This window comes from Xenopus tropicalis, chromosome 3 (genome assembly GCF_000004195.4).
Source record: "Xenopus tropicalis strain Nigerian chromosome 3, UCB_Xtro_10.0, whole genome shotgun sequence".
Lineage (NCBI taxonomy): Eukaryota > Metazoa > Chordata > Amphibia > Anura > Pipidae > Xenopus > Xenopus tropicalis.
In genome coordinates this window covers 37,976,998-38,004,513 of record NC_030679.2, presented here as the reverse complement: position 1 = coordinate 38,004,513, position 27,516 = coordinate 37,976,998, and the positions used below count along the sequence as shown (strand labels likewise).

Here is a 27,516-nt window from a genome sequence, read left to right as displayed (position 1 = left end):
GCGGCCAGCATCAGTCAACACACCAAAATTGCACTGAAGGATTGGGCACAAATGCACAAGAAAGCATCTGACCATACTGTCAATCTCCTGCAGCCAGAACAGTGAATGTCACCGGGCACAACAACACGGTCAGTGATAAAGGATGATTTTCCCAGCAAAACTAAATTGTGAGCTCCTGGAAATATTGTAAACTCTTTATACTCACTGATGGCTTATGGACTGTGCTGCTCAATGGGACAGATAAAATAGGAAACCAGAAGCAACCTATCACAGGTACCTTCCACAACACCCCCTTGCTTGCCCCAGTAACCATTTGTTCACTCTGCACTTAAAACTATGCAGTCTCTAGAACTGGTTATATGGGATAGGGGCATGCTGGCAAGTTAACCATCATTGTAACTCAGCCCAAAAGCTAGTCACTTCTTTTAAAAAAGGTACTGTTACCATCAATACATCAATCCAAATTGATAAGGGACAGATATGGTTTCCAGTAGTTTCCCCATTTAGCCCTATTTTTCCTAGATTTGTAATTAAAAGAGAATAAAACTTATGCAACTCCCTATGGAAAAATACCACAAAGAGAACTTTTTTAAATTACTAAATAAGTTATAAATAAAAAATCTAAACAACAAGTGTGCGTTGCAGGGCTGAAAACAAAGTCACAGCCACATTTAGTGCCTACACAGGGGTGTATATGTAGGTAAATAGGGTAGTATCTAAAAAAAAAAATAATGCAGCCTTGTTTATAGCTGGGACCCTACATACAGAAGCACAGTTACAGCATATACCCTACATACAGAATCAGTCTTTGCAGAGTCACAGCGAGATTAACAATCCCCATCTGAAGATCCTGGATTACAGTTTCCCTGCAGCAGCCACGAGAAGCCTGAATAGATTTTAGTAGATGAGTGAGTAGGAGATAAGATTGTAAAAACAAACAAAACTGTTATTGGGTTAAAAAAAAACAAACAAACAAAAAAAAAAAAATATTTATATGCTGACAATATAACCTTAAGATTAAGGTGTGTCTGGCTTTCCCACTATCAGTAGAAGAGAGTTAACCCATAGATATGGAGGGAATTCCACCTAAATGAATCTTACTGGAAAAGCAGCTGGCACTTGCATGGGAAACAGGAGGCAGGCATTTAAAGAGTAAAATGCTTCTTCTAGAACACAACAGGAAGCTGACACATGCCTTAGAATCTACCAAATTACAATTTATATCACACCAACAATTTTGTTAGCTGGTCACCAGCACACAAACATCCCATCCTCTTTCTTAGTGAGTGGAGAAACAGTCTATTCACTGCAGCAAGGAGTTGATCACAGCTTCTGGCTTAGCAGAGCGCTTCCTGTTGAGAAACAAAAAATAATATGTCCTAAAAGTTAAGAAAACAAACGTTGTTGTGATCAATAACATCGCACAGCAGGATCAGAGAGTAAAGCCAGCCTTGCATGCTTTTGGTGAAGCAGCCAAACAAATGGATCTTGGCCTGACTTGTATAGGGTAAGGCAGTGATCCCCAACCAGTGGCTTGGGGGCAACATGTTGCTCACCAACACCTTGGATGTTGCTCTCAGTGCCCCCAAACCAGGGAGTTATTTTGGAATTCCTGACTTGGTGGCAAGTTTTGGTTGAATAAAAACAAGATTTACTACCAAATAAAGCATCCTGTAAGCTGATAGTGTGCATAGAGGCCCCTAATAGCCAATCTTAGCCCTTATTTGGCACCGCCATGAGCTTTTATGGTGCTTGTGTTGCTCTCCATGTCCTTTTACATTTGATTGTGGCTCACGAGTAAGAAAGGTTGGGGACCCCTCGGGTAAGGCCTAGGCAGGCCCATCAGCAGAAGACCTCATTAATGTACCAGTGCAGTGCTTACTAGATGAGATTTCCTAACCTGACAGATGCAGGTAGTTGGAAGGATCCCACACATGGGCAGATAAGCTCCCAGCTAGAAGGGCTAAATTGGCAAGCATACAATGACCTGTGAGTGGCAAGCGTAACATGCATAAACCTGCCCATTCTATTTCAGTATTGCAGCATAAGTAGTAGCAGTATTGAGAAAATACCACTGTAGCACTCTACTCCATTTTGTAATATAACACAACATTTTAAAGTGTCTGAATCCACTATTTTAGAATTCGGCTGAACCCCGAATCTTTTGTGAAAGATTCCTGCGAATACCGAACCAAATCCTAATTTGCATACTTCAAGGTACCTTGCCATGTAAACACAAGTGCAGCACAGTTTCAATAGCTGACTGGAAATGTAGAATCTACAGTGCCCCACAAGTGGGGGAGCTACAATAAGCACGGATTATAATGATGATATCACTATGTAACCTTTGTTATTATAGGCTACAGTTAATTCATGGCTTTCGTGTATTATTTATAAAGATTCCAATGAGAACAACATTTCTTTCTGTATTAAGAAAAAAAAAAATACAAAAACAAATTTGCCCATTTCTATGAAACAAAGATAGTACAAGAACCACTTAGTTATGCTATCAGAGTGTTGAAATCTCTTGTTTGGAGGACTGCTTAACCAATGAGGAAGCTGTCTGTAACAGCAGACTTAAGGTGTCCATACACCTTACAATCTTTCCTGCGACAATTGGTCATTCGTTCCCTCCACTGACGTTTAGATATGAATTGTCAGATATGGGGGTAGAAACAATAAGCATTCTACCTTCACATGATGATTCAGTCCTATGTGCAAATTTTGCTCGGGCGCCTTCAACGGCGCCTAAGCAAGATCTTTTGTCCCGCCCAATTAACAAGACGGCAGATATTAGACGATCTTGCGATATTGGTGGTCTCATTGATCCGCCATAGACGCACCGAATATCGTATGAAACTAGATTTCGTACAATACTATTGGTGCGTGTATGGCCAGCTTAGAGGAAATGTAGCTTTTTAAAATAAGATAAAAGAAAAAACTGAATGCAATATAATAAAGGTGGCAATCTGCAACACCTAATTTAAACACTTGATACTTATGGCGAGAAATGTGTTTTTATAAGTTACATGAGAGCTCCAAAACCTGTACAAAAATCATTGACACCTCAGCAGTTTCTAATATATCTCACAGCAGGGGTGCATTAATCATTGTACTTTGTTTCTGGGTGTAGATACGTACCTCCTACCAGTTTTAGGCCGTGTTTTTCCCTTTGAGGTCCTTGGCCTCTCCAGCTTCATTAAGGACTGACGAAGACTCTCCTCTGTGTACGCCAAATACACGTGAGACAAATCAACTTCAAAGGGCTGATAAGAAAAAAAAAGAAAAAAAAAAAAAGCAGCTGTAGATCTCATTTCAATTTAAAGCAGTGATTATATATGTAATTACAGTTTCAGTTTTCATTACTTACATAGTCTAACTCTTACAGTATAATAATGTGTTATAAAATGTTTGCTTTACATAGAGAATAATGAATCCTCCCCCTATTGTAAAATATAAAGAAACTATAAGTCATCAAGGTGTTTCATGGTCATAAAGGTATGATGCTGAAGGCTAATCCATTTATACAGGAAACAGATAACTATTATGACAAATTATAGGTAGAGAAAAGATAAGAATATAAAGCATAACTAGTACAAATGTCAAACTTGTGGCTCTCCAAGGCAAATAGTTGCAGTAAGCAGGACAATTTGTTCATGTCATGGCAGGGCCCATGCCTAGGGCACCAGCTTGGGAGGGTGTGCCAGTCAGGTTCCCATATAGAAAAATAGCTCACCACCAGATACTTCCTTTGAAAATCCACCGGTTATAAATCAACCAGTGTACAGGTATGGAACACATTATTCAGAATACTGGTTTTTTTTCAGATAAGGGATCTTTCTGTAATTTGGATCCATACCTTAAGTCTACTTAAAAATAATTTAAACCCAATCAGATTGGTTTTGTATTCAATAAGGATTAATTATATCTTAGCTGGAATCAAGTACAAGGTACTGTTTTGTTATTAGAGAGAAAAAAGAAATCATTTAAAAAAAATTTTTTTTAAAAAGTTATTAAAATAGAGCCTATTGGAGATATCCCTCCTGTAATTTGGAGCTTTCTGTGTAGCAGGTTTCCAGATTACAGATTCTATACCCCGGCAGCATATGCTACAATAATAAAGAGAGTGACGCAATATGGACAAACAATATCCCAGTAATGGCTTCAATGTAACCGAACAGCAAGGTACTTTTTATATATAAAGGATGGTAAAAATCTGGATTTATCATTTACTAAATGACAAACCCAACCTTATCTGAGATTGGCAGAATTGCATTAGTCACCAGAAGTTTTGTTTTCAAAGCATTCTTTTTACAACAGGAACTTCCTATGGTCTCCTTTAGCATCCCACATAAAACTTCATTCAAAAAGATAGCAATCAACTTACATCTTTTTCTTTCTTGTCTGGTACCGGAGTCTGTTTTCTCATGTTATTTCCTGTGTAGGCAACACATTTCTTAGAAAGAAAGACAAAATAAAAGTTAGATTTATATTAGAGATTTCTAGCGGAATGTTACTGGAAGAAATGTGTTCTGTGACATGACACGTACCAGCTGCCACTCTCCAATATCTTCATTCCAGTGAACGTAATTTTCAATCATTTCCTAAAAAACAAACAGAATAAACTTAAACATGTATTGCTGCAGAACATATACACACCTTAAAATAACAGATATGTCTTCTATCTGCCCAAGGAAATTTCCCGAAATGTGTGATTTCACAAAGATTACTTATTTGCATAACTACTAATATTTACAGTACAAAATGCTGCATACAATAGACTTGTTTAATAATGGCCAAAAAGAAAAAAATAAATGCGGAATAATGTACCCCCTATAGCAGGGCTGTGCAACTGGATGCCTTTGGGCCATATCCATATAGCCCTCCAAATTTTTATGGCCCCCAGTCTGGTCAAAAAACTCTGCAGAACTCTGCCCCTCGAACATGCTATTTGAGAAATAATCAGCCCACTACATGTAATTAGTTGGACAGTACTGCCATATAGGATATTTAAAGTCAAAAGGCTGATGCCACAGGGGTGTATTCTCGCAAAGCCGAAAAACGATTGCCGAGAATACGCCCTGCTACTGTAGATTTCCCCTACCTTTTGCCTGTACCAGACTGAATGAAATACGCTCGGGGGCAGGCACATGTAGCCGATATCTGCCAAAAAACGCAAGACTTCGTATCTGCGGCGGATATCGGCTACATGTGCCTGCAGCCAAGCGTATTTCATTCATTCCGGTGCAGGCAAAGGTAGGAGTATATGGCATAAATTTTCGGCAAGCGGTAAATACCTCAGTCTGACATCAGCCTAACAGTATAGAAGAAAAAAAGTCTCAGGCTGTTATACAGTGGCAAAATAATTATGTAACGACTAATCAGTATACCTGTTATCAGCATAATCAGTTACCTCTTATCCAGAATTATTGGGTCCTGGGGTTTCCTAATTAGAGTTCTTTCTGTAATTTGGATCCCCATATTTACGTCTACTAAAAATCATACAAACATTAAATAAACCCAATAGGATTTTTTTGCCTCCAATAAGGATGAATTATATCATGGTTGGGCTCAAGTACAAGGTACTGTTTTATCATTACAGAGAAAAGGGAAATCCTTTTTGAACATTGTAATTATTTGATTAAAATGGAGTCTACTGGAGACGGTCTTTCTGTAATTTGAAACTTTCTGGATAACAGATCCTATTCCTGTATTAGGTTCATCCAAGAACAGGAGACACTGGGGTATATATTTATGAGTGAATTTAATATAAAAGTACATTGGTTAAACAAATGACTAAGTTTGATTGCAGCTTTTGGGTGTTATGTGCTGCCATCTTGTGGTTGCTCTAAACCAAAACTCTGAAAGACATATACCTAGATCTACTACTAATGGGCCCTCTTAATATTAACCTAAAGATATACACTAGCATTCAAGAGTTTGGAAACACCATCCCATGTAGTAAAGAGACTGAGAGGTGCAAATTTCATCACTCTGGACTTTCCAAATTGTACTCGTACTCTAAGCTATTAAAAAAAAAACCTATTTAGAAAAGTAACGGGAAGTGGGGGTACTATCTGATGGACAGGCTGCTACAATCACCATCTTAACTAACTGAGCTGCTGTGGGAAGAATTTCACCGCATGGTCAGAGAAAATTCCATACAAGCCAGGGCTACAGAAGGGGTGCGATGAAATTACCTCCAAAAACTTCACAAACACATATAGTAATACACATATAGTAATAAATGAAATGAAAAGTAAAAAAACCAAATGCAGTATGTTCAAGATATTACTGACAACATTGTACTAGTGCATCACCATAAAAAAAAAAATACATTATATCAGTGGTTCACCTGATATTCCTGTGGAATAAAGCTATCAATAATGTTCATCTGAAGTCGCAGCTCTCGACTGAGCTGCCTAATGTTCTCTAACAAACCCTCTATCTCCCTTTGGTGCTCTTGCTGCAGATCTGCCATCTAAAGTGAACAGAAATTGTAAACATTTTAGAAACATGGGTATGAGTGAATTTTTCGGCAATTAACCCTAGTTGTGTTTTCTTCAAAAATCCATGGCACCACCACATTAGGCACCGTTCCACGTGCAACATCAGAAAGCTAAACAGTCTTAAGTGTTGCCAGTATAATATGTGTTCGGTAATCATCCAACTCTAACAGCACCAAGATCTCTTCCGCTATTATGGTAGCTGCACACCTCATGGGCCTACTAATCATTATTATAAGATCATAATGAATTTATTTACATGGTTACATAGTAGCTAAGGCTGGCCTGTGTATTTGGGCTGGGAGAAATGTAACTTCACAAGACACAATTAAGCAGTAGAAGCTGGTAATAAGAGGTAAGAAAAGAAAAAAAAAATATTGCACTTTTTCAATGGAGATTTCATTAAAAGGAGAAGGAAAGTCATTTTGGCATTTTACTGCCAATAGATTTGTCACATTAGTGACACTTACAACAATATATTTATTCTGCAGAAAGCATTACTATACCGGAGTAAAGAGCCCTAAAAGCTTTCCCCATTTGCTTAAGATAGCAGCTGCCATTTTTAATTTGGTGTTCATAGCTTCCTGCTGTATGGCTCTAGCTCAGATCACACATTCCTAAGGGAGGGGGAGTGAGTTTTATCAAATCTTATGGGAGGGGGGAGCAGGAGAGGGGAGAGAACTGTGCAGACTCTGGCCCCAGGAATGAAGGATTTTTCTGAGGGAGGAAGTCAGACACCCTAAGAACATGTTTACAAAAAAGGAGACAAGAAATCCTGTTTCTTTTTGATAGTGCAGTGTTTCTGTGAGTGTTTATGGCTGTATTTACATAGACCTTTCTGATAAAGCTTACTTAGTTTTTACCTTTCCTTCACCTTTGAACAGTCCAGCCTTAAAAAAAGGATGTAAACCCCAAAATAAATATGCACCTAATTAATAAAATTGTGATTCTAACTTGCAACTTTTCACTCCTATATACATTGATTACAAATTTTTCATGGTTCCTATGAAAGCAGTATCTGCCTGTCCCTTTCTATTCCCTGCCCTGGCAGTTCTAACTTTTAAAACAAAGTAGCAGAGGCCAGTTGATTAACAAACACATGAAGTAGCACTCAAGGCTGACTTTTGCTTTCAATAGCAAAAACATTTCTAAACAATTAAAAAAAAGCCCCATAATGAAAAGTTGCTTATAATTATATTTTCTTTCACTAGGCGAGCTACAAGATAAGAATAAAGCAGAGATGTTGCTCCATGTGGCCCGTGCCATGACATGTGTATACCTAGCACTGACTTGCTTGGTAATCATTTCCACTTTAAGCCTCATTTAGGACATGCAAAAACCTTCCAATCAATTTTGTATTTAATATTAAAAGTATAAAGGACTGAAAAAAAATAAAATAAATGTGACTCACCTCTGACTTTGCAGCCATCAACATGGTCCATACTTTCTTCAGTTTTTTGGTTTTACCCTGTGCCTCCTCCTGTAAACTTGTGTACTTTTCTTCAATATCCAAACGCTCTTGCTGTCAACAGTAAAGACATTTCATAGTATAGCAAGTACAGGTGCAAAATAGACTTTCGGAATTTTGAGTCATAGATTTTAAAACAATTTTCAATAATGAGTGAGTGGCATCTATGACCAAGCTGCACCAGTTGGATCATATAGGGAGCCAATGCAAACCTACAGAACTTAGACCTATCCAGTGCCCAATCTGGTCTAGTCTTGGTAAGATATTAATCCTGGAGTTCACTGTTTTGGTCCCATACATGGCTGTCCTTTCTATCCTGTCACTCACCAAAATGGTTTCAATGATTTAAGGTATTTAATGCAACTCTTTATTAATAATGTTCTTTATTATTTCGCAGAAAGTGAAATAATTAAAGAAATAAACTGCAATGTGGAGGAGCAAGAACAATGACATTGTCTTCATCTCCAAGTAGGGAGACCCACCTCAGTTCCCTGAAATGTACCCCAAGTGAATAGGGGAGAAATCCACTTAGATTTTTACAATATACTAAAATGTCATTTATAGAGAAAGCTTTCTCATGAAATTATTTTTTTAAAAATCAAGCAAGTAATACTTCCTTTTAGGAAGCTGTTTAGGAACAAGTGATTTGCCTGTTCTGAGTACCTCTTTTTCCTCTAACTCTCTGCGCAGTTTCTCAGCTCGCTTTCTGCGCTCTTCAAGTTCAAAATTTGATTCTTCTAGAAGTCTCTCTTGTTCCTCTGCTTTGGCCAGCAAGTCCACTCCTCCAACAATGACCTTCTTCTCCAAAGCAGATAATTTCTCAAGCAGCGAATGATGTTCTTGCCTGAAAAAAAAAAAAAAAGAGTTTTTTTGAAGCTGCAATTTTAAGACCCTTGGTGGTGTATCACTTGTGGCTAATACCTTGTTGAGAGATCTGTGAGTGTGTGCTAATATTTCTGTTAATATAGATTACCTCCCTAAACTGTAGGTTTGGAGCAGTGCATTTGCACCCCCATTGTTACAGGTGAAGTTCTTTAACTTTGATTTATTCACACTTAACTGACAATGAAGCACTTACATACACGTACATGCCTAGTAGGTGTACCAACTGAAAGAACATGGGGCATATTTATTACAAAGGTTGAATAGTCTGCTCACCTCAGGAAAGAAGTGAACGAGCTGTGAAATTAACCCTCCAATACATATGCCCCATAGTATACATAGGGTGCTAGCCAAATATCATGCTGCCCAATTTCCCTTATCCCTTCGGTTTGATCAGCTTCTTCTACGATGAGCTGAAATACTTACTGTGCCTTAAACAAATCTTTCTCTCTTCTCTCCAGCTCTGCTCTAGCCTTGTTTCTTTCTTCTTCTTCCATGTCAAGTTTTGCTTCAAGAGCTTTCCTTTCCTCATCAATTCTAGCTTGCATCTCTGCCATCTTATCTGGGGAGCCTTTCTTTTTGCCTGTAAGATATAAGTAACTATTAATTCCTGTACCCTCACACATGTAAAGGCCACAAAGTTAAGCAGAGTGTCAAGCAATTATTTCACACTTGTAATTAAGATTATCAGCTCCTACAACTGTGCAGCATAGTTTGACACTTTTGGGGTGAAAAAGTGCTTGGAGATTTCAAGCCAATAAAAAGCAGATCCTGTAGCCAGGGAAAAGAATTTTAGTGTGTGCATGCTAGCAGGAGGTGTAAAAGGAAGTGGAAAAGATATTAGTAAGCAGTTAATTAGCAAAGAATATTAAAAGAAATAAATTAGAAGCACAAATTAGACAAAAGAGCAAACAAACATGATCAATAAAGCTCTCGTTGTTTACAGTGACAGGAAAAAAACCCTTCACACCAACCTGCTGGCTCTGACATTAAATGGATGATGCAAATAATCACAGGAAGGCAGCATTGGCACAAAAACAGGGGAAAAAGAAAGAATATGGCATCACTCTGTTATCATAATAATAAAGGTAAGTATTAGGGTGTCTTCAAGGCAAAAGGTTTAGGTTAGGTTTTATTTAAATACAAGTGAATTGCCTCACTTGTAAATACAGGTATTCGATCCCTAATCAGTCATCCTTATATGAACACTAAAAAACCTGGGGACCAACAGAGCTGACATATTGCACTACAATGCCAAGCATTTGCCAGATTTGTGAGTAGGCTGCCCGGTCTCTCTGAAACTCCTGTCCAATTAGTCAGCGCTATTCTGGAATAGACTGCCCAGCATTTAGAATTTCTTTTACTGTAAGGGCAGAACCCTTTTCAAATAGCCACAATTCTAATTTCTTAATGAAGAGGCATTGCCAGATTTCCTTTCAGCATGTATATTTACATCAAGGGGATATATATATAAAAACTGCATCTTTCTGCTGGCATTCCAGGAAGCCTGTTCTGGTGCAGAATCTTGCTACAATGTACTAGTACAGTATGGCAGATGAATATCTTAATGTTATCCCACAAAAGATATATAAAGCTGGAAATTCCAATGCCTATAGTAGCAAATAAACCTTCATGACCGAATGCTTTTATACACATCATGGTGACTTCTAATATACAACAAAGGGTTCATTATTTATTTATTATAAAATACACAAGTTTCCGTGAGTCATGTGACAAATCACATCACTAAGTACTGATTACAACTGATGAAGTCACTAAGCACTGTCTATAAAGATACAATTTACAGGATATTAATGGCTCTTGCATAATATGGATGTAAACCCTACTTACAAATTGGTTTGAAAACCTGACCGTCACAAATATTTTCTATCATATATTGTACATTACAAAATAATGATGTTTTCAATTTCTTTGTTTTCATTTTTCTTACCATTTTTTCACAATATAGTTTTAAAATGAATTACATTTCCCCGTTGTAGCTCAGAGAACTTAGGCATTTGTTTGACAGTACTAAAGGACCTGGGTGTGTAATTATGTAAGACCCCCTTTCAGACTGCACTCTAGCATGCAACAGATTTATCCACTACCTACCACCAGTTACAAAACACACATGTGACATACATGTGAAAGTGACATTATCCGAAAATGGCCAGAAGGCTGGAAGGAACATGGAGAAGATGATTTAACTGATTGCAATACAATCAGTTGCTGCAATTACTCATCTGCAGGCCATAAAACGAACGTACTACCAACTTAACATGCCTAGAACAGCATTCTATGGCCACAGAATTAGCCGAAATAACCCTCTGTATATGCTAGCAGTATAGTAACTCTCACAATCATCTTCCTGTTCTACAGAGCACAATCCATACAAATCAGCAGTCCACTGAGAAGCCTTTTGTATGATGAACCTGCTCCTTATATAAATCCCTAACAGGTTGCAGCTGGGGAATGGAGGGGCTTGTCTATACAGAGGGCTTCTCCAAGATAACAATTGTTCCTTGCTTTAGACAAGAGCAGAAGCCACTGGTTTGCCATCTGGAAATGGTTAGATTACACACAGACAAACAAATTCCAGCATAAATCAGTAACCTGAAATGTGCTGACCATCTTGACTTTGAACAAGTGAAGAAGTTCGGAGGAGGGCATGCTATTCAAGGCTGGAAGTAGGGGTAGGCAGGAGAGGCAAGTCCCTTGAGGGGAGCGCATTTCCAATAAATAAAAGTTTGTGGGATTGGGAGAAAGGGGTTTATGAGGCCAAAACATGAAATTGTGCTCCCTCTACAGGCAAATCTGCAAGCTAACATCTGAGCTTACTGCTTAGAGAGGAGAGTGATGGCATAGTGAGGAGAGTATTGGAGTAGAGCAGGTCGGGCAGGTAGAGAGATGTGGGTTGGTGCAGTTAATTCACTGAGACGGGGGGCTGACACTCACTGAGGGTGCCTTGGGTGTCTGGGTGTCTAGGCCCTGCTCTGACACTCTTAAATTTACAGGAAAAAGAATTCCTCATTAAAATATGAAAACTGCAGAAAGTGTCCTCCTAAGATCTTTTTGCACTTTAGTGTAACTCTTTTAAAGGAAAAGCATCTGTTAAACAAGAGGCTCTAAATGCCTCAGTTTCAGAGAAGATAGGTTTGATGAGCCTCTTTTATTCAGACATCCTGCAGGGATCAAAAATCAAAAAAGAGTCATGTATGCTATTGCTGGTGTTGGTTCACTGAGCTTGGCTACAATGGAACTGAGCCCAGAGATCACTTTTAGTGATCGAATATGGACATGGCATGCTCAGTTATGTATACAAAGAGCACCTTTCTCCAGTCACATTCAGAGGGGCCACCTGAGGCAGCAGACCCACTAAGAGAGACAAATTTATGCTTAAATTTGCCTTTCCTTCTCCCTTAGATTAATGTCCCACGAGGAGATTTCGTTGCTGCGATTTTTAATTAGCGAGTTCCAGCGACAAGGCACTCGACTTTTCCTAACATCGATTACTAGAGATTTTCCATGGAGCGATTCTATTTCCCACAAATCCAGGTGTCATGTTCCCCACCCACAATTAGATATTACTTTCAGTGCAATGGGGAAATCTCAGCGACTTCCCGCTCAGTGGGTTTTACTTTCAGCGATTCCAATAGTTTTGAATGACAACGCTTTCTTTGTAAAATCGCTCGAAAAAGGGTCTCATAGCGATTCAGAGCAATAAGCAATTTGAAGTAGTATCATTGGTTTAGGTACTGGCAATTTATATTCTTCTCTATGTAGAGACAAAACGAGCGACTTGCCGCTGGAACTTGCTTTTTAAAAATCACAGCGACTAATCTCTCTGTGGCACATTAGCTTTAAGGTCAGTTTTTCAATAGACAATAAGGTAAACAGACCAAACACTTCTGTTGCATCAAGATGAATTATTCTGAAAAAATCATGCCATGTGTGCCTTAACCAAAGTAAAACAGACAGGAAAAATATGCAGAACATGTAAAAGGTTAAACTGGATATCAACATTTCAGGTAATTTAGCAAATAAAAAATCCAATTACTTAACCAATAAAATGAATATAGTTAGCTAAAAATACTAAGAGATGGTGAGAATTATAAGAACAAAAAAAAATAAAAGTGCTCTGGAAATACACATGCAGATAAAAGGAATAATTTATCTTTGGAGGAGTTTAATACGAAGTTCCCAAGCCAAGTCACAAATCAGAATATAGATCTTTCTCAAGTTAACACACTGCATGGGATACTAAATCCACAGATGGTTTTGCCAGCAAATTATTATTCCATCTCCCAGGAACTACACAGTAGCCAAACGGATATTTTTATATGTTGTCCCCCAAACAGAAATACAGTGAACCCATAGCCAGTGGTTAACTCCATGCAAAAATAAAAATGATGTTTCAGTATACTGCACTGCTGTACAAAATGTTTCCAATCTGGCAGTAGCACATAAGTAAGTGTTTCACACCTCCAAGTGATGGGGTGCTGCAAAGCACATTGCAGTAGAACAGTGGTACATTAAGCATGTACAATAATGACTTTAAAATGTCCCTAAAACAAATGACATTGCTGCATTAAGCAAATCTCCCTAATGGAAAATTTTGCTTGCAGTGTATCAGAAAGCAGCCCCTCATCTTTAGCAGCAAAGAAGCCATAGAGCATAGTGTGAAAAGAAAACATGCAATGGGGTATTTCTCCAGCCACATGGTTCACATTGCAGGCAAGAGTGCAGCAACCAAAAGGGGAGCATGGGAGGCGGTTTCTTACACAGCCTATGAGATGCCACTCACTAGGTAAGTACTTATCCACTGGTCTCTCTATCACTGTAGAGTCTGAAGTGCTACTGCTGCTGCTACTGCCTGGAAAAAGACATGGCCCCAGAAAATAGCATGGAAAACACAAGTCATGAGAAGAGAGACGATGGGAAAACTAATTTTGTACCTTCAATTTGTGCAGCATCCAAAAATATTATTCAAAGATATTATTTTACACAAACAACTATTATGTAAAATAAATAGTTAAAAAAAAAATAGTGACATGTAGAAGTTATTACTCAATGGCAGACCAGAGCTGATTATACATGATTTGCACATTTCTCATTAAAGGGTTGCTTCAGTTTTTATCAAGACATTTTAATTAACAGTCAAATACAAAATGGCACTGTAGACAGCTCAACGCATTTAGCCGTGTTTTGAAGATGTGGGTTTCAATTCCTTAGACTAGTAAAAATAAATGGTTTATAATTTACCCCTTCGCTTTTTCTTTTTTTCTCCATCTTCTCCAATTTCTCCATCTTCATCATCATCATCCTCTGTGCCACTGTCATCAGAACCAGAAACATCTTCTCCTAGAAGAAGAGATTACAGATACTTCAAATGTTTGCCTCTCAGTATCTACGCTCATGTTGTCAAGTACCAAGACCATCGGCTATGACACATTAGTTGCCTTTTAATTTCCAACTTACAGCAACTGCTGCCCTAAAACCCACACTGCAAGCAGTGATCAAGATGCCTTATGTGCCACAGCCATGTAAGCAGTTCCACATTACCTTCCTCCAGCTTTTTTTTGAGATCTTCAATTTCTTTTTGAAACTGTCGTAGCAATGCGTCCTTGGGGTCTTCATTAATTCTAGCTTTATTTTTGATATTTTTGGCTCTGTTTGCATATCTCAAAGTACTGATTGTCTCATCATAGTTGTAATCTGCAGGGCCGATATTTGCACACTGTAATATAGGAAAACATAAATACAATTAGACAACCATTAAAAATAAATTTGATTTATTCATTTATTTATTTAATTTCCCATAAAATGACCTATGCACAGTGGGGGCTTAGTTAAGGTCAAAAGTTTATTTTCATTATTTTTTCCTCAGGAAAAACAGGACAAACGCAATCTCAACTTGCCTTCCATTATAAATAGAGGGATAGCTGTACTGTGTACCTTGCTAAGAAATTTCAAGATTCTATATTTTACTACAAAAAAAACCCCTATCTAAATAGTGAATTGCAGGAGTATTAATCAAAAGAGATTAACCAAGTTTCTTGTTTTACTGAATAATACATCTTATACATGTATGGAATTCATTATCCAGAAAGCTCTAAATTAGGAAAGACCATATGCCATATATATATAAAATGGATTTTCCATTTTCTCTGTAATAATAAAACACTTGTACTTGATCCCAACTAAGATATAATGAATCCTTATCTGAGGCAAAACAAGCCTATTGGGTTTATTTAATGTAAAAATGATTTTTTTGTAGACAAAGTATGGAGACCCAAATTATAAAAAGATCCTTTATCCGGAAAACCTTAGTTCACAAGAATTTTTAACATCAGGTCACTTACATGTACTAACATTTTGTACGCAGTTGAATGCAAACATTTGGCAAATTACACATTCAGTTAATTTTGTAAGTGAAAAGCAGCAAACAATTATGCAGGAATTGCATCAGCATTGTTCAGTGACAAACACGGTTTTTGCAAGGTCCCTTACCCAAATTACCTGATTAGGCCTTAATATGTATTAGGAGATGACACTTGCAGAGTTTAATAAAATCTCTGACACTCCAAGCTGCTCTGTCACTCAACAGCCATGGGCTTCTCTAAGCAACCGAGTGAGGATCTGAAATAGGAGCTAATTGATGCCTACAACATAGGGGAAGGCTATATAAAGATTGCAAAACACTTTCAGCTCACAATTTCCACTGTGATCTGTGCCAAAGGGGGTGTTACAAAATACTAGGGTGTCCACACTCGCACACGCCACATTACTTTGTGCCTAGCCTATAAAGTGTGCGACATAAAATGTAACTGTCCATTAAAATTTCATATCGACACTGTTTTTAATAAACATAAAAAAATACAGGAAACCATCATTAGATACTTTTAGTTTCAAGTTTAAGTAAAACAGAAACCAAGCATGCACAGAATCTATTGCCTTTAGGTCTGTTTTCTAATGTGACACTGTTTTGCATTAGAACAACAAAAATCACAATGCTATTTATACACGTAGTCAATGAAAACAATGTTATGCTTTGCAGAGCCACCTTTAAGTCGTCTAAAGTAAGTACCAGCTCTATACAGTTTCCTGTTTTAACAGACCGAATCAGCTTCTCTTGTCATATTTCTCTGTCCATTCTGCCTTTACCTTTAAAGGGGGCCTGTCACCCAGACATAAAAATCTGTATAAAGTCCTTTTAAAATGAAACCCAAATTATTTTTTTATTAACACACCCCAAACCCATTATAAAGGCATTTAAAAATCCCAGCTGTCAATCATATATTGCCTGCCTTAGAGGCATAGAGACGGGGCAGAAAATAACCTTCACTTTCCATTCAGCACTTCCTAGATGTCACTGCACTTTCCCCCTCCCTCCTCACCATCTAATTGTGTAGCCAGTGAATGAGTATGGGCATCTGGTCCTCCATTTTTTTCAAATAAAAGTGTCCACAAAAATGGCACCTGCCTGCTTGCTGTGATTAAACAATTCCAAAACTAAAGGAAACAAGATTTATATTGTTTATATAGTGAAAGTGATGTTTATTTTGTTCAAATAACATGACAGAAATATACTTGGGATTATTTCTTAGGGTGACAAGTCCCCTTTAAGAAATACCTACTGATGTAAAGTAGTCTCAGAGAATGATGCTAACAACACTATACTGTACTGTAAGTGTGGGTCAAGCATATTAATAGCTCTACATGACGCTGGACTATATAGGATGATAGCACAAAGGCTTTTTTCAGGAATACATCAATTTACTGGTTTTATAAGCCTCTTAAAATCTACAGCTAGCAGCTCTGCACAAACCAGCAAGCAACTCTTACCATCATGGTTTTGGAGTTCCCACCCAGTGAATCCTGCAGCAGCCGAGTTAATTTGGAATTCCTGTAGGGCACATGAGTGCTCTTCCCATCAACTAAAGCAGAGATGACATTACCTAGGGTTGAAAGTGACAGATTTATCTTTGTGGCTTCCTTAAGTCTCTGTCCAGTTGCCCCTGTTTTTGCTTGTCGCTCTGAGCCCTGCAAAGAAGAGGCAAAAAAAAAAAATACTTTGAAATAGCCATTTGCCGTAGTTAATGTGCTACAGTAATTGTGTTCACACATGGCTTCTCTGAAAGGATGAGATTTTCATTATACTTTTCTATTACAGAACTTAAACTGCTGTGAAGGTACAGGAGACCACAGAGTTATCAACTAAAAAATACTGTTTGTTTAGCAAGGAATGCACCAAATTCACAATTCAGTTGAATCTTTAGGGCAGTATCACACTTGGCACACTTTCACTCTGAAATTAGCCCCATGTGTACACCAAAAGGCTGATCCCATGCCTCTCAGTGAACACTGAAGATAGGGATGGGGGGGCCTAGCAGCATATCAGCCAAGTGTGACAGAGCCCTTAGTGTTCAGGTGAACCAATTCCAAGTTGTTAATGTCATGTGATTTAACAGCTCTGAGCAAATTAAGCCGATTCCTTTTTGTTCACAGATTCTGCAAATATATGCAGAATTGAATATGCAAATTAGGGTATAGATTCAGCTCCCTTTCTGGCCAAATCTTTTTACAAGCTTCCTTCATATTTCCAAGTAAGGATTGAGTTAAGCTTTGATTTTATTTTTCCATAAGAAAATACTTACTGCCAAATCTACAAGGTGAAGCTTTCCCATGCGAACGTGAATGTTGCCATCAGCCCCTTTCTCACTGCATTCAATAGTTATTGTAAAGATAGCATGGGAACGAGAACTGTGTTCATTCATGTTAGTGGCACCAACAGACCCTTGGGAACAACAAAAAAAATCAGAATTGTACATTTTTGAATGGTTACAATATAGCATTTTTGTAACTTACTGATATGATATTAGACAGCAGAACATTGTGTACCAATCGTTCAAAAGGGACAATTCCAGTGATAAAAGGGAAATCTTGCAATGAGGCACTGAAGTGGTGTATACCCTGTAAACATCCCAGTTACCAAGCTGTAAATTCCTACTGCCAAAAGATACGATTTCTGTTCTTAAGGTGGCCATACATGGAAAAATATGCTTGTTCAGCAACCTCACCAAACAAGCTAATCTTTCAATGATATGATCACCTAGAGGTGGGGGAGATCGGGTTGACCAAATTATTTTGCCCTCAGGCCAAACGATCGGATCACATTTCCCACTGTGCAGGTCGTTATCAAGGGCTGCATCATCGCACAGATCTGGTCCTTAATCCAACAGGAAAATCAAACTTGGTAATCAACATCTGTGATTTTCAGCCAGATATTGGTCAGGTAGGCCCATCCCAGGGCCCCATACAAGGGCCGATAAGCTGCAAACTAGGCCCATTGGCAGCTTTAATTGGTCCATATAATGCCACCTTTACTTGAGGCAAGCAACCACAGAAACACAAAATGTAATAATGTAAAGAAATCTCCACTGCTAAGCCACCTTTGTGCCTGCAAATTGTCACATGCTGGCTGCTCATACAGTTCCCAACCCAATCCTATCTATAGGTAAGTTGCAGCTGCTATCATAGCACGACTCTGAATGAGTAAAAGCACGTTAGTAAGGATGAAGTTCTGGGACAGTGGAACTCTGCATTTTGTTATTCTTCTTAGCAGAAACAATTAAGGGCAATGACAATGACACACAGATACTTGTAGCCAGCTATTTGTCACAGCTACAAAATAGACAATACCGATAATTGTCTCTACATGTGTTTTAGCAGAGACAGTTCTTAGTATGGTCTATGGCAGGGTATTTTCTGTCATTCTGCAGCTGCAACAAGTAGCACTGTGTGTCAAAAGTAGGCAGCGTGTTCTTGTATAGCTATGACTAGGCAGATTTCATGGTAAGGGAGAAATTTGCCAATAGTAGGAACCAGGTAAGCTGTAGTGTATTTTACATGTCAGGCCACTGGTAGGATCAAGCATTTATATTATATATATTATATGTATATATATACACACACACACACACTAAATATATATTGTATATACTGAATTATATAATTCAGCACATATGCTTGTTTTAGACCCCCAAATTATTATAATACCAGCTTTATAATATGTTTAAATTGGCTAATAAACATTTAAAGCTCTGTTTTTAGCAAGGCATGCAGCAGGACTTACGATTTTTGTGTCCCAAGGTCATGATTCTATCCATGTCATCTGCATTGTTTACAACATAACCAGACAAGTCTTTAATATAAACTCCAACATCAGGCCTCTCTTTGACCTGAAATACAATAAGTTTTAGTAATGTAATTACTTTTTTTATAAGCTTGAAAAAGAGTAAAGTTGGAACAGCAGTTCATCTTCCCAGGTGTGGCTGGCCTGACAAATATGCGCCAAGGGCACAGCAAGAACCTATCTAGTAAGTCATAAAACATGCCATAACATTAAAACAACAGCACACTTTTGCTGTCCTCATCTAAGGTCACAGCTCTGCAATAAAGAGTAGAGTAGGGTAGAGAGTAGCAAGGCAGAAACTACTGCTATCCAATAGTAATCCAACTGAAAGCAGTAGTTGTTTATATTCTCTGCTCTACTGGGCCCTAGCTCCAAAAGTAAGATCATAATAGGGGCTACAGTGACCCTCTGGGAAAGAACTGCATCAATGCAAACCTACTTTGTCTGACTTTGATATCAGTCAAGTAAACTTGCCAATAAAATGCACCATATAGTGGTCTGTGTAAGGCCAGCTTTAAAACTTTAAAGCTTTATTTCAACACTAAAAAAATATACAAAAATGTGGGTGGACAACTGTTTGGTCATATATTTCATTTCTTGTCCATGTAACTTTCATGTGGCCATACATAAGCTGACCCATCCAATATTCTGATCATACAGCCCACGGGCTGAACAGCCATTTTTTTGTATGCTTCAAAACCAAAATAAACTTTAAAATGTGTGTAAATGCTAAGAAAACTGCAATACTGAAAATCATTACAAAGGCTATCTACCTACCTCCAGCCTCTGGCTCTGATCCTTTCCAAGCAAGTCCCGTACTTCTTCATTATAAATCTCCAGATAAGAGACACGCACCAAAAACCTGTTACATAAATAACAAGATCAACAAAAACAACAGTAAACCTTATGAGAATAATCATTGTGTTAATTCTTTCCCTGTGGGATTATGCCCACACTTATTATGTTTGCAAGGTTTCCTCCCCCCCCCCCCCCAGTGGTTTTGCAGCAATTGAACCAATCACTTCAGGGTTAGCAGAGCTAAGTGCTTGTCAGTGGAAAGAGGTTTTTGTCCCTGACTTACCGTGTATCCCCTTCAGCTTTGGCTATATGTCCAAATACGTGAGCAAAGGAATTAGGAATGATCCCTCTGAGTTCTGGAACTGCCCGAACGCCTTCCATAGTAAAGGTTTTGCCTGTTCCAGTCTGTCCATAGGCGAATATAGTGCCTGGAAAAAGAATGCCGATTTTAAAAGATTTTAGCCGATTTTAGCATGTACTGATCAGTGAAAAAAGGCAGGTGGTTGTTTACATAAAATATTACTAAGATACTACAGGCTTGATCATGTCTTGCTGTATGTGTAACTATAAAAATGAATAATAGTAAAAAGAACTGAAAAGAGAAACTCCTATAATGCAGTTAAAAGTCTGTGATCTACAGAGCCCCTTAAAAGAGAACTAAACACTAAAAACAAATATGGCTAGAAATATATTTTATATACCCAACTTATTGCATTAGCTAAAAGTTCAGCATCTCTTTAGTAGTAATGATTCGGGCCTTCAAAATTAACATGGTGTCCATATGAGTACACAAAGCACATAATGAAGCAATGCTATACAGTGAAGCTTAACTGCATGCATAAACAGAGTCTTGTCTTCTCAAGCTACATACATAAAGGGGGCAGCTCTGTAGGGCGCAAAGTCCACAAAAATGGCAAACTGTGCCCGTTTTTTGCACATTGCGTTACTAATTGTCTTGACCTTCTGGATGTTTGAGGGACAGCAGGCAATGCCCCCTCTAAGGCATGAACTTGAGTTCAAGTGCATCAAGTTGGTTATCGAGTAGCCTTTGGAGGTAACTGGAAGAGCAGAACCTACACCTGTACAGTAGTTTAAAGTATGTTATTGATGGACCTATTTTGAGCAACTTTTCAGTTGGTCCCAATAATTTTGTTTTTTGCTTACTAGCATTCCTATTCTGACTTTTTCCAGCCTGAGGTTGAAAATGCCACACATGAACTGGTTGGCCATATGTAAACTGATGAGTTGGCTTGTGCGTTTCAGTTGTCAAGATCATTCTTGAAGAGGCAATTTCAGTCCAACGAATAGGGCTTGTGTTGAACATACTTTGTTTTAATTAATAAATAAGTAAAGTGTTGCTTGAACTAAACAGGGCAAAAATCTGATTATGAAGTAAAGTCACATTCTACGTAGGCTACTGTCCCACAGAGTGAGTTAGTCACCTGCGATGCCTGCAGGAGGAAACTTTGCGTGACTTCAGAATGCCAAATCGATGCGTAGGCCTTTCCACCGGCAACTCCTATTGTTGCCGGTGGAAAGTCATTTCAGAGTGGTTAGTTGCCCACGGTAGCAGAGATCTATCGCAGGTGACTAACTCACTGCCTTTAGCCTTTAGGTTTTCACAGGCACAGTCAAAACAAACCAGCAGTTCAATGGGAACGCTACAGGCAAACCCCTTCTCTGCCCCAACTACAGCAGGGTAGGCTTTCAGATAAGGAGCAGTTCTTTATACAGCAGGTTTCTCAGTGTATTAGCAATTTGTTTGATTGGCTTGCATTGACATGATGTAGAGTAAAACGTGACTTTCAGTTTTAGATTTCACTCTATTTAGTGCAAAATTGCACTAATCATAAATATTTCTTAATTACAATAGGAAACCATATGTTCAGGACAATACCTTTTTACTGAATAGAGACTAAAAAAAGGAGGCATATACCTCCTTAAAATGCTTATCTTTCTTTTCAGGCCCTCGCCTACTGATCATCTATTCTGACTTCCATACTGCTAGAACAATTAACAAAAAACGGTTGCAGTTGAAATTTCGAGCCTGAAACTTGAAGAACAAAAATAATAATCTATTTTTATTTTTTTTTGTTTCTTTTAAAAGGAAGACTAATTGGATATTTTCCTATGGTGCTGCTATTTAGACAAAATTAATTCTAAGGTGTTATTTGGCTGCCTAGAAAATACATTTATAACTGTAAATCAGTGAATTGCTTTATGTCCATGTAAATACTTTGAACAGACACATTCAATTCTTATCAAAACTGATTACTTTGCTTATTTTCCCCTCCTGTTTTTATTTCTGTTTTTCTACAGCACTGAATTCCATCCCAGTGGCTTATCACCTCACACCTACTGTGTCAACTGTCCACAGCCTGATTCTCCAAATCCCACAACCCCCTGCACACATTACTTTCCTTATTGACATCACATTGCAGTGAAATGCATTGTGGGTCGTGTAGTTCCTGCATGCTGTCTGTAAGCTGTGGAGAAGTTGTTACCATTTGTAATTGTTTTTGTCCCTCCTCCCCAACAGGATTTTAAATAATGGAGAAGGAACTGTTTTGCAGATGGATTTCAGCATATAACAATTGTATTTATTCATACTTTTTTTTAAGATATAGATTACAGTGATAGGTTGTGTGGGGCTCAAATTTTTGATTCAGAAGCCAGAGTTCTCCTTTAAGAAGAGTCCAAAGTGGCCAACAGAAGTAGTAAAACAGTGATCTACAATGAATTAACAAAGCTGGACAAATGGCAAGCCATTTACAGACAAGCTTGGAAGAAAATACAGTATGCCTATGTTACAGCTACAAAGAAAGTAATTGTGCTAATGGCCTCAGCCTCTGAAAGGCTCCCGCTCCGCTCCAGGGAATGCGCGTCATGCCAGCATTTGTGGATGCTATGAACGCAGAGACACAACAAAATATCTACTTTAGGAGAAATAAGGGGGAATGTTTATACAACTGAACATTAACATTTTATTATTATATTGTCACAGAGTTCCACTGTCATATATAGCTAGGGTTGCCACCAGGCCAGTAAAAATTATGCGTAATGCCAATATTTTTAATAGCACAGAAATATAAAAATGAGAAGGTTGCTATTTTTTTTTTTTACAGAAAAGGTGGCAACCCAAGATATAGCCCACCTGAATGTTATCACGCAGGCAATTATTGTAAGCTCTTTTGGGCAGGGCCCTCTTCACCTCTTGTATCGGTTATTGATTGCTTTATAGGTTACTCTGTATGTCCAATGTATGAAACCCACATATTGTACAGCGCTGCGGAATATGTTGGCGCTTTATAAATAAATGTTACAAATAATTACAAATTAGGCAACAAAATGCACACTCAGATATTCTTTTCTCATTTTGGCTTATGTTCGATTGCTTTACCAGTGTAAATGCCACATCTCTGATTTGTTTCCTCCATGTTCCAACAGCACTGACACCCAAGGCATCCACAGGTCAGTGTGCACAATAGGCAGAGATTGGGCTAATATTTTTCCCAAAAGCCTCCCCCATGTGATAGCAGCAGATTTGCGTAAATACGCCACGTGTGAAAAATAGTGGAGAAAATTTCACTTGTGACATTAGCCTTCGACAATTAAATATAGTGAGAAACTGAACTATGCTGATGAAAACAATTCGCTGATGAAACAATTCGCATCAGTGTAGTAGACACACAGGAGTGTGTCAGCTGCTGAACCAAACTGGCCGAATCAGTGACATTTGCTTGCCAAAAGTTAAGGCCCAGCTAAGATTACAATGGCTTATTTGTAGCAGAAGCCAACACTCAGAATGCTTTGAATACAGCCTGCATTACACTGACCCTATGAAATAAAAGTACATACCATTGTAGCCTTCAAGTACTGAATCAATGATTGGTCGAGCAGTCAAGTTATAAACATCAAGTTGGTTACTGTCTGGGCCAAAAACAGTGTCAAATGTGAATGTCTTAGGAGGCTCATTCATGGAATCTACTTTATGCACAGTGATAGTCCCTCTCATTTCATCCACGCCAACAGCCATCTTGCTGTTCATGGCCCTCTCTCGTTCGTTCAGAGGACGGCATCGTACCACCACCTTGACGTTGTCACAGGACTCAGGTTTGTCTGCTCTGTTGATCTGTAAAAAACAATCACACATCTTAAACCATCACTTGTAAGAACATCAGTAGCGGAATTTTCCCAAATCTTACAGCAGCTACTGTGTAAATGCATAAATGCGATCATGTGTACATCGTCGGAGACATTTATAGGAATGCCTCTAAAGCACAAAGGTAAGAACTGATTCTACAACCGGATACTGTAGTGCTGATCTCGACTTACCTTTTAGTTCTGAAATCACCAAAGCTCTCAGCGAAAGTGAGCTTTCAGAGGCTACAGACGGCTGTACTGGGCTACTGATACCAGCTCCTACTCTTAGCACAGCACAACAAGCAGCAACTTTGCAGGGAGCTTTTGATAAAGCAAGTTATCTATCTAAGGAATTGACCTCTTGTGCATTAACAGCTAATTTTGGGATACTTAACCATGAAAGCAGACAGAAAATTAAAGGAATAGTAATATTTAAAAATGAAAGTATATCAAAGCAATTTAAATATAATGTACTGTTACTCTGTACTTTAAAATTTGTGTGTTTGCTTTAGAAACCCTACTATAGTTTATACATTCAAAGCTGCTGCCTATCCATGTGGGTTGCTATTCAAACTGAAATAGGGCTAAATGGCACAGGTTACACAGCAGATAACAGAAGCTCTATAGAATACAATGGTGTTTTACCTGGCTTATCTGTTATGTGCCTTTTCTCCTTATTCCTGGCTTGAATGGCTGCCCCGTGTGGTTACAGAGCAGCTGAATTATATAGTTTTTCTAAAGCAAACAAACAAATTTTACCAGTGTAGGGCATCAGTAAATTATACTTTAGCTTTAAACCACCTTAATTTTTTGGTGTTATTGTTCATTTAAGGTTAAATCAAATGTGTACACTAAACACTCCTTCTTTCTGCCTTACCTTAAGCATTTTCCAGAAAAGATCAGCAGTGGCAAACAGCCATAAACAGATGGTACTGTTCTATTTCTATCCAAGCCAATGCATATAATAAGGCTGCTACTACATATCTAAATACATACATTTGGAAGTGTTGTGCCTACAATAAGTTAAGGCTTCATACTTGTCCTACTTAGCATGCAAATTACTCCTGATAAACAGGGAATATATTTGCCTGTTAGAGTAACTGCAATACCAGCACTCGGTTGCACATGCCGAGGACCAGAAGTGACTCCATCCCAACATTTCAAAAACTTTTTAAACATCCATTTCTCAATTAAATGCAAATGCAGTAGCACGCATTCCAACGCATCAGCTGCAACTGCATTAAGCGCATCTCCTCCTTGTGGCCGCAATTTCTTAAAACAGTAAAAAGAAAAAAAAAAACCTGCATTGTGGATAAAAAAAATATGGTGACTTGCATCTGAAAATTGCACTTTGGTGACTGCACATGTAGTCTTAAGTGACTCCTTCCGGTCTAAAATAACAGCAACATTACATGGAAGCTTGAACATCATATTAGCTTAAAAGGCTACAGATTTTTACGTATCATGCAAAGAGAGATACTGACACCAGAAATGAGTGTCGTGAGCACCCGATGATGCTCTTCTTCTCTGCAGCACCACTTCCAAGATGGCAGCATCCATGGCCGACATGTGGGACACGGCACCAGCTCAGTCACATCATCACGTAGGTGCGTGATGTCTTTGTGCCACGCTTGGCTAGAAAATTCTAAATAAAACACCTGGGGTTCAATGCCCAAAACAGGTCTTTCCATGTAAAGTTCCTGGGAGCGTCTAAATTAATCTTCTGGCTTGATCTACCAGTTCCTGGTTTTCTGCTTTGTTTCTGACTACGCTAATTGCCTCCTGCAAGAATCCTTTGCCTGAATCAACTAAGAGATGTGCTTAACCCCTTGGATACCACAAATCAGATTCTCTGAATACAGCTTCCTCCTTGGTCCAGGCTTCAACCCGATATTTGCATAAAAAGAGGAACGAATGCAAAGTCTTGCGTTTTTATGCGTATTTCAGCTAAATGTGCCTGCACCCAAGCGTATTCCATTCATTCGAGTGCAGGCACAGGTAGGAGGCGTATGGTGGTATTTTCAGCTTGCTGAAAATATACGCCATACGCCTGGTCTGACATTAGCCTTACAGAAAAAGGCTAAAAGAAGGTCAAGGTATTTAATTATTACTAATCAGCTTGACCAAATTGTGTATTGTAAAATAAACTACCGTAAATAAAAAAAGTTTTGAGCACAAGGCTGCAACATTGCAACTTTTCATGCATTAGGCTAGGGGCCCCTGGGGCAGATAATCAGCTTTTCTCCAGCTGCGGTTTTCCGCTGATGTAGAAAAGCAAAAATTCCCCCTGTGTGCTCCACTGACAAGCGAGGTGTCAGCCTATGTTAGCAGATTTCAGCACAACACATAAAACTATACATCTCTGCGCTGGAATCTACACACAGGCTTGCGCCATACCAGTCAGTGGCGCTACATGAAGGAGTGGGTCTGTTTTTCTCCTCTTGCATATAAAACACAGTCGGAATAAAGATCTGTGGCCCTAGCTTTATTGATGGGGAGTTAACATATCCTTTTAACAATCCATGATCCAAGATTAGCATGATGCTCAGAACTTTTACAGGGAATTTTTGGTTGAATCCTAAACATTCCACCAAGTCTAAAGTTGTGTGACTATTAAGCAGAGAAATGCATCAACTGTCAACAAAAAATTGTTGCATTCTCCCCCGCAAATTAAAAAATGATGTATTTGAGACATCCCTGTTACAAGTTGTGTCTGCTGTACGTCAGGGTACGGAGGGGGGCTGTGGGGAAGTGCACTTAGCCAGAGGGCTGCCCCATGTTACACAGCAAAGCCTCAATCAATAGTGTGTGTAGCCTTAGTGAGCAGATCATGTATATCTGAGTGGCTGGGGTGGAGGACAGTGAAGAAACACAGTATGTTATTATACAGGATGAGCAGTGGCCCCAAAGGAGCATTTTTTATATCCAGATCCCAGATTATCTCAGCAGTACCTGTATGTACATTATATGCATGTGAGTCCAGTACATTGGGCTGCCTATCTGATAGAACATATCTTCAATAAAACAAATCTTTACATTTGTCAGAGACAGGGGTGCCATAAGGCACTATAATAGAGAGGTAGAGTAAGAGAATTGAACCCTATTTAAACACATTTATCTGAGGAGGCAGAAAACAAGAGCCAAGCACTGTCCCGTAGCTATAATGCAGCCAACCATTGTGCCCGACAGTGGACTATATAATAATAACAGAAGCAGCAAAGCATTTTCCTTGAGAGGAAGGACATGGAGAATGGATGGCTTGGGCTGTGACTGACCCAACAATACGGTACTCTTTCCCCCCGCCCCTAGCAACCAAGCTCACAGTACACACACGAATGCCCCTCCTTACCGGCATGTTCACGCACACTTCAGCACCGTGATTTGTGGTGACCTCAGAACCGGGGCCTCCCGGGGGTGCCCTACAAATAGAGACACACCGTACAGACCCGCCTGCTGACAGAGCTCCTCCAAACCCAGCCAGTGGCACAGGCACTGCTACCGCGCATGAGCCGTACAAAGGACGG

General features: G+C 38.8%; 1 protein-coding gene across 2 annotated transcripts; it reads right to left on the bottom strand.

Annotated features, from left to right (window-relative positions):
- Positions 1-245: 245 nt before the first annotated feature.
- Positions 246-27,516, bottom strand: kif3a (kinesin family member 3A). Of its 2 annotated transcripts, none has more exons than XM_002935262.5 (17): positions 27,342-27,516; positions 23,708-23,981; positions 20,133-20,277; positions 19,829-19,913; positions 18,992-19,097; positions 17,514-17,653; positions 16,702-16,899; positions 14,419-14,593; positions 14,119-14,217; positions 9,283-9,439; positions 8,638-8,818; positions 7,918-8,028; positions 6,356-6,481; positions 4,551-4,604; positions 4,388-4,456; positions 3,142-3,266; positions 246-1,352 (listed from the first exon to the last, which is right to left on the bottom strand). In XM_002935262.5, the coding sequence occupies exons 1-17, from the start codon at positions 27,345-27,347 to the stop codon at positions 1,304-1,306; spliced, it is 2,100 nt and encodes a 699-aa protein (XP_002935308.1). In that variant the 5' UTR covers positions 27,348-27,516; the 3' UTR covers positions 246-1,303. The 2 variants fall into 2 exon arrangements, with proteins under 2 accessions (XP_002935308.1, XP_017947685.1); XM_018092196.2 differs by lacking the exon at positions 27,342-27,516 and adding an exon at positions 25,477-25,698.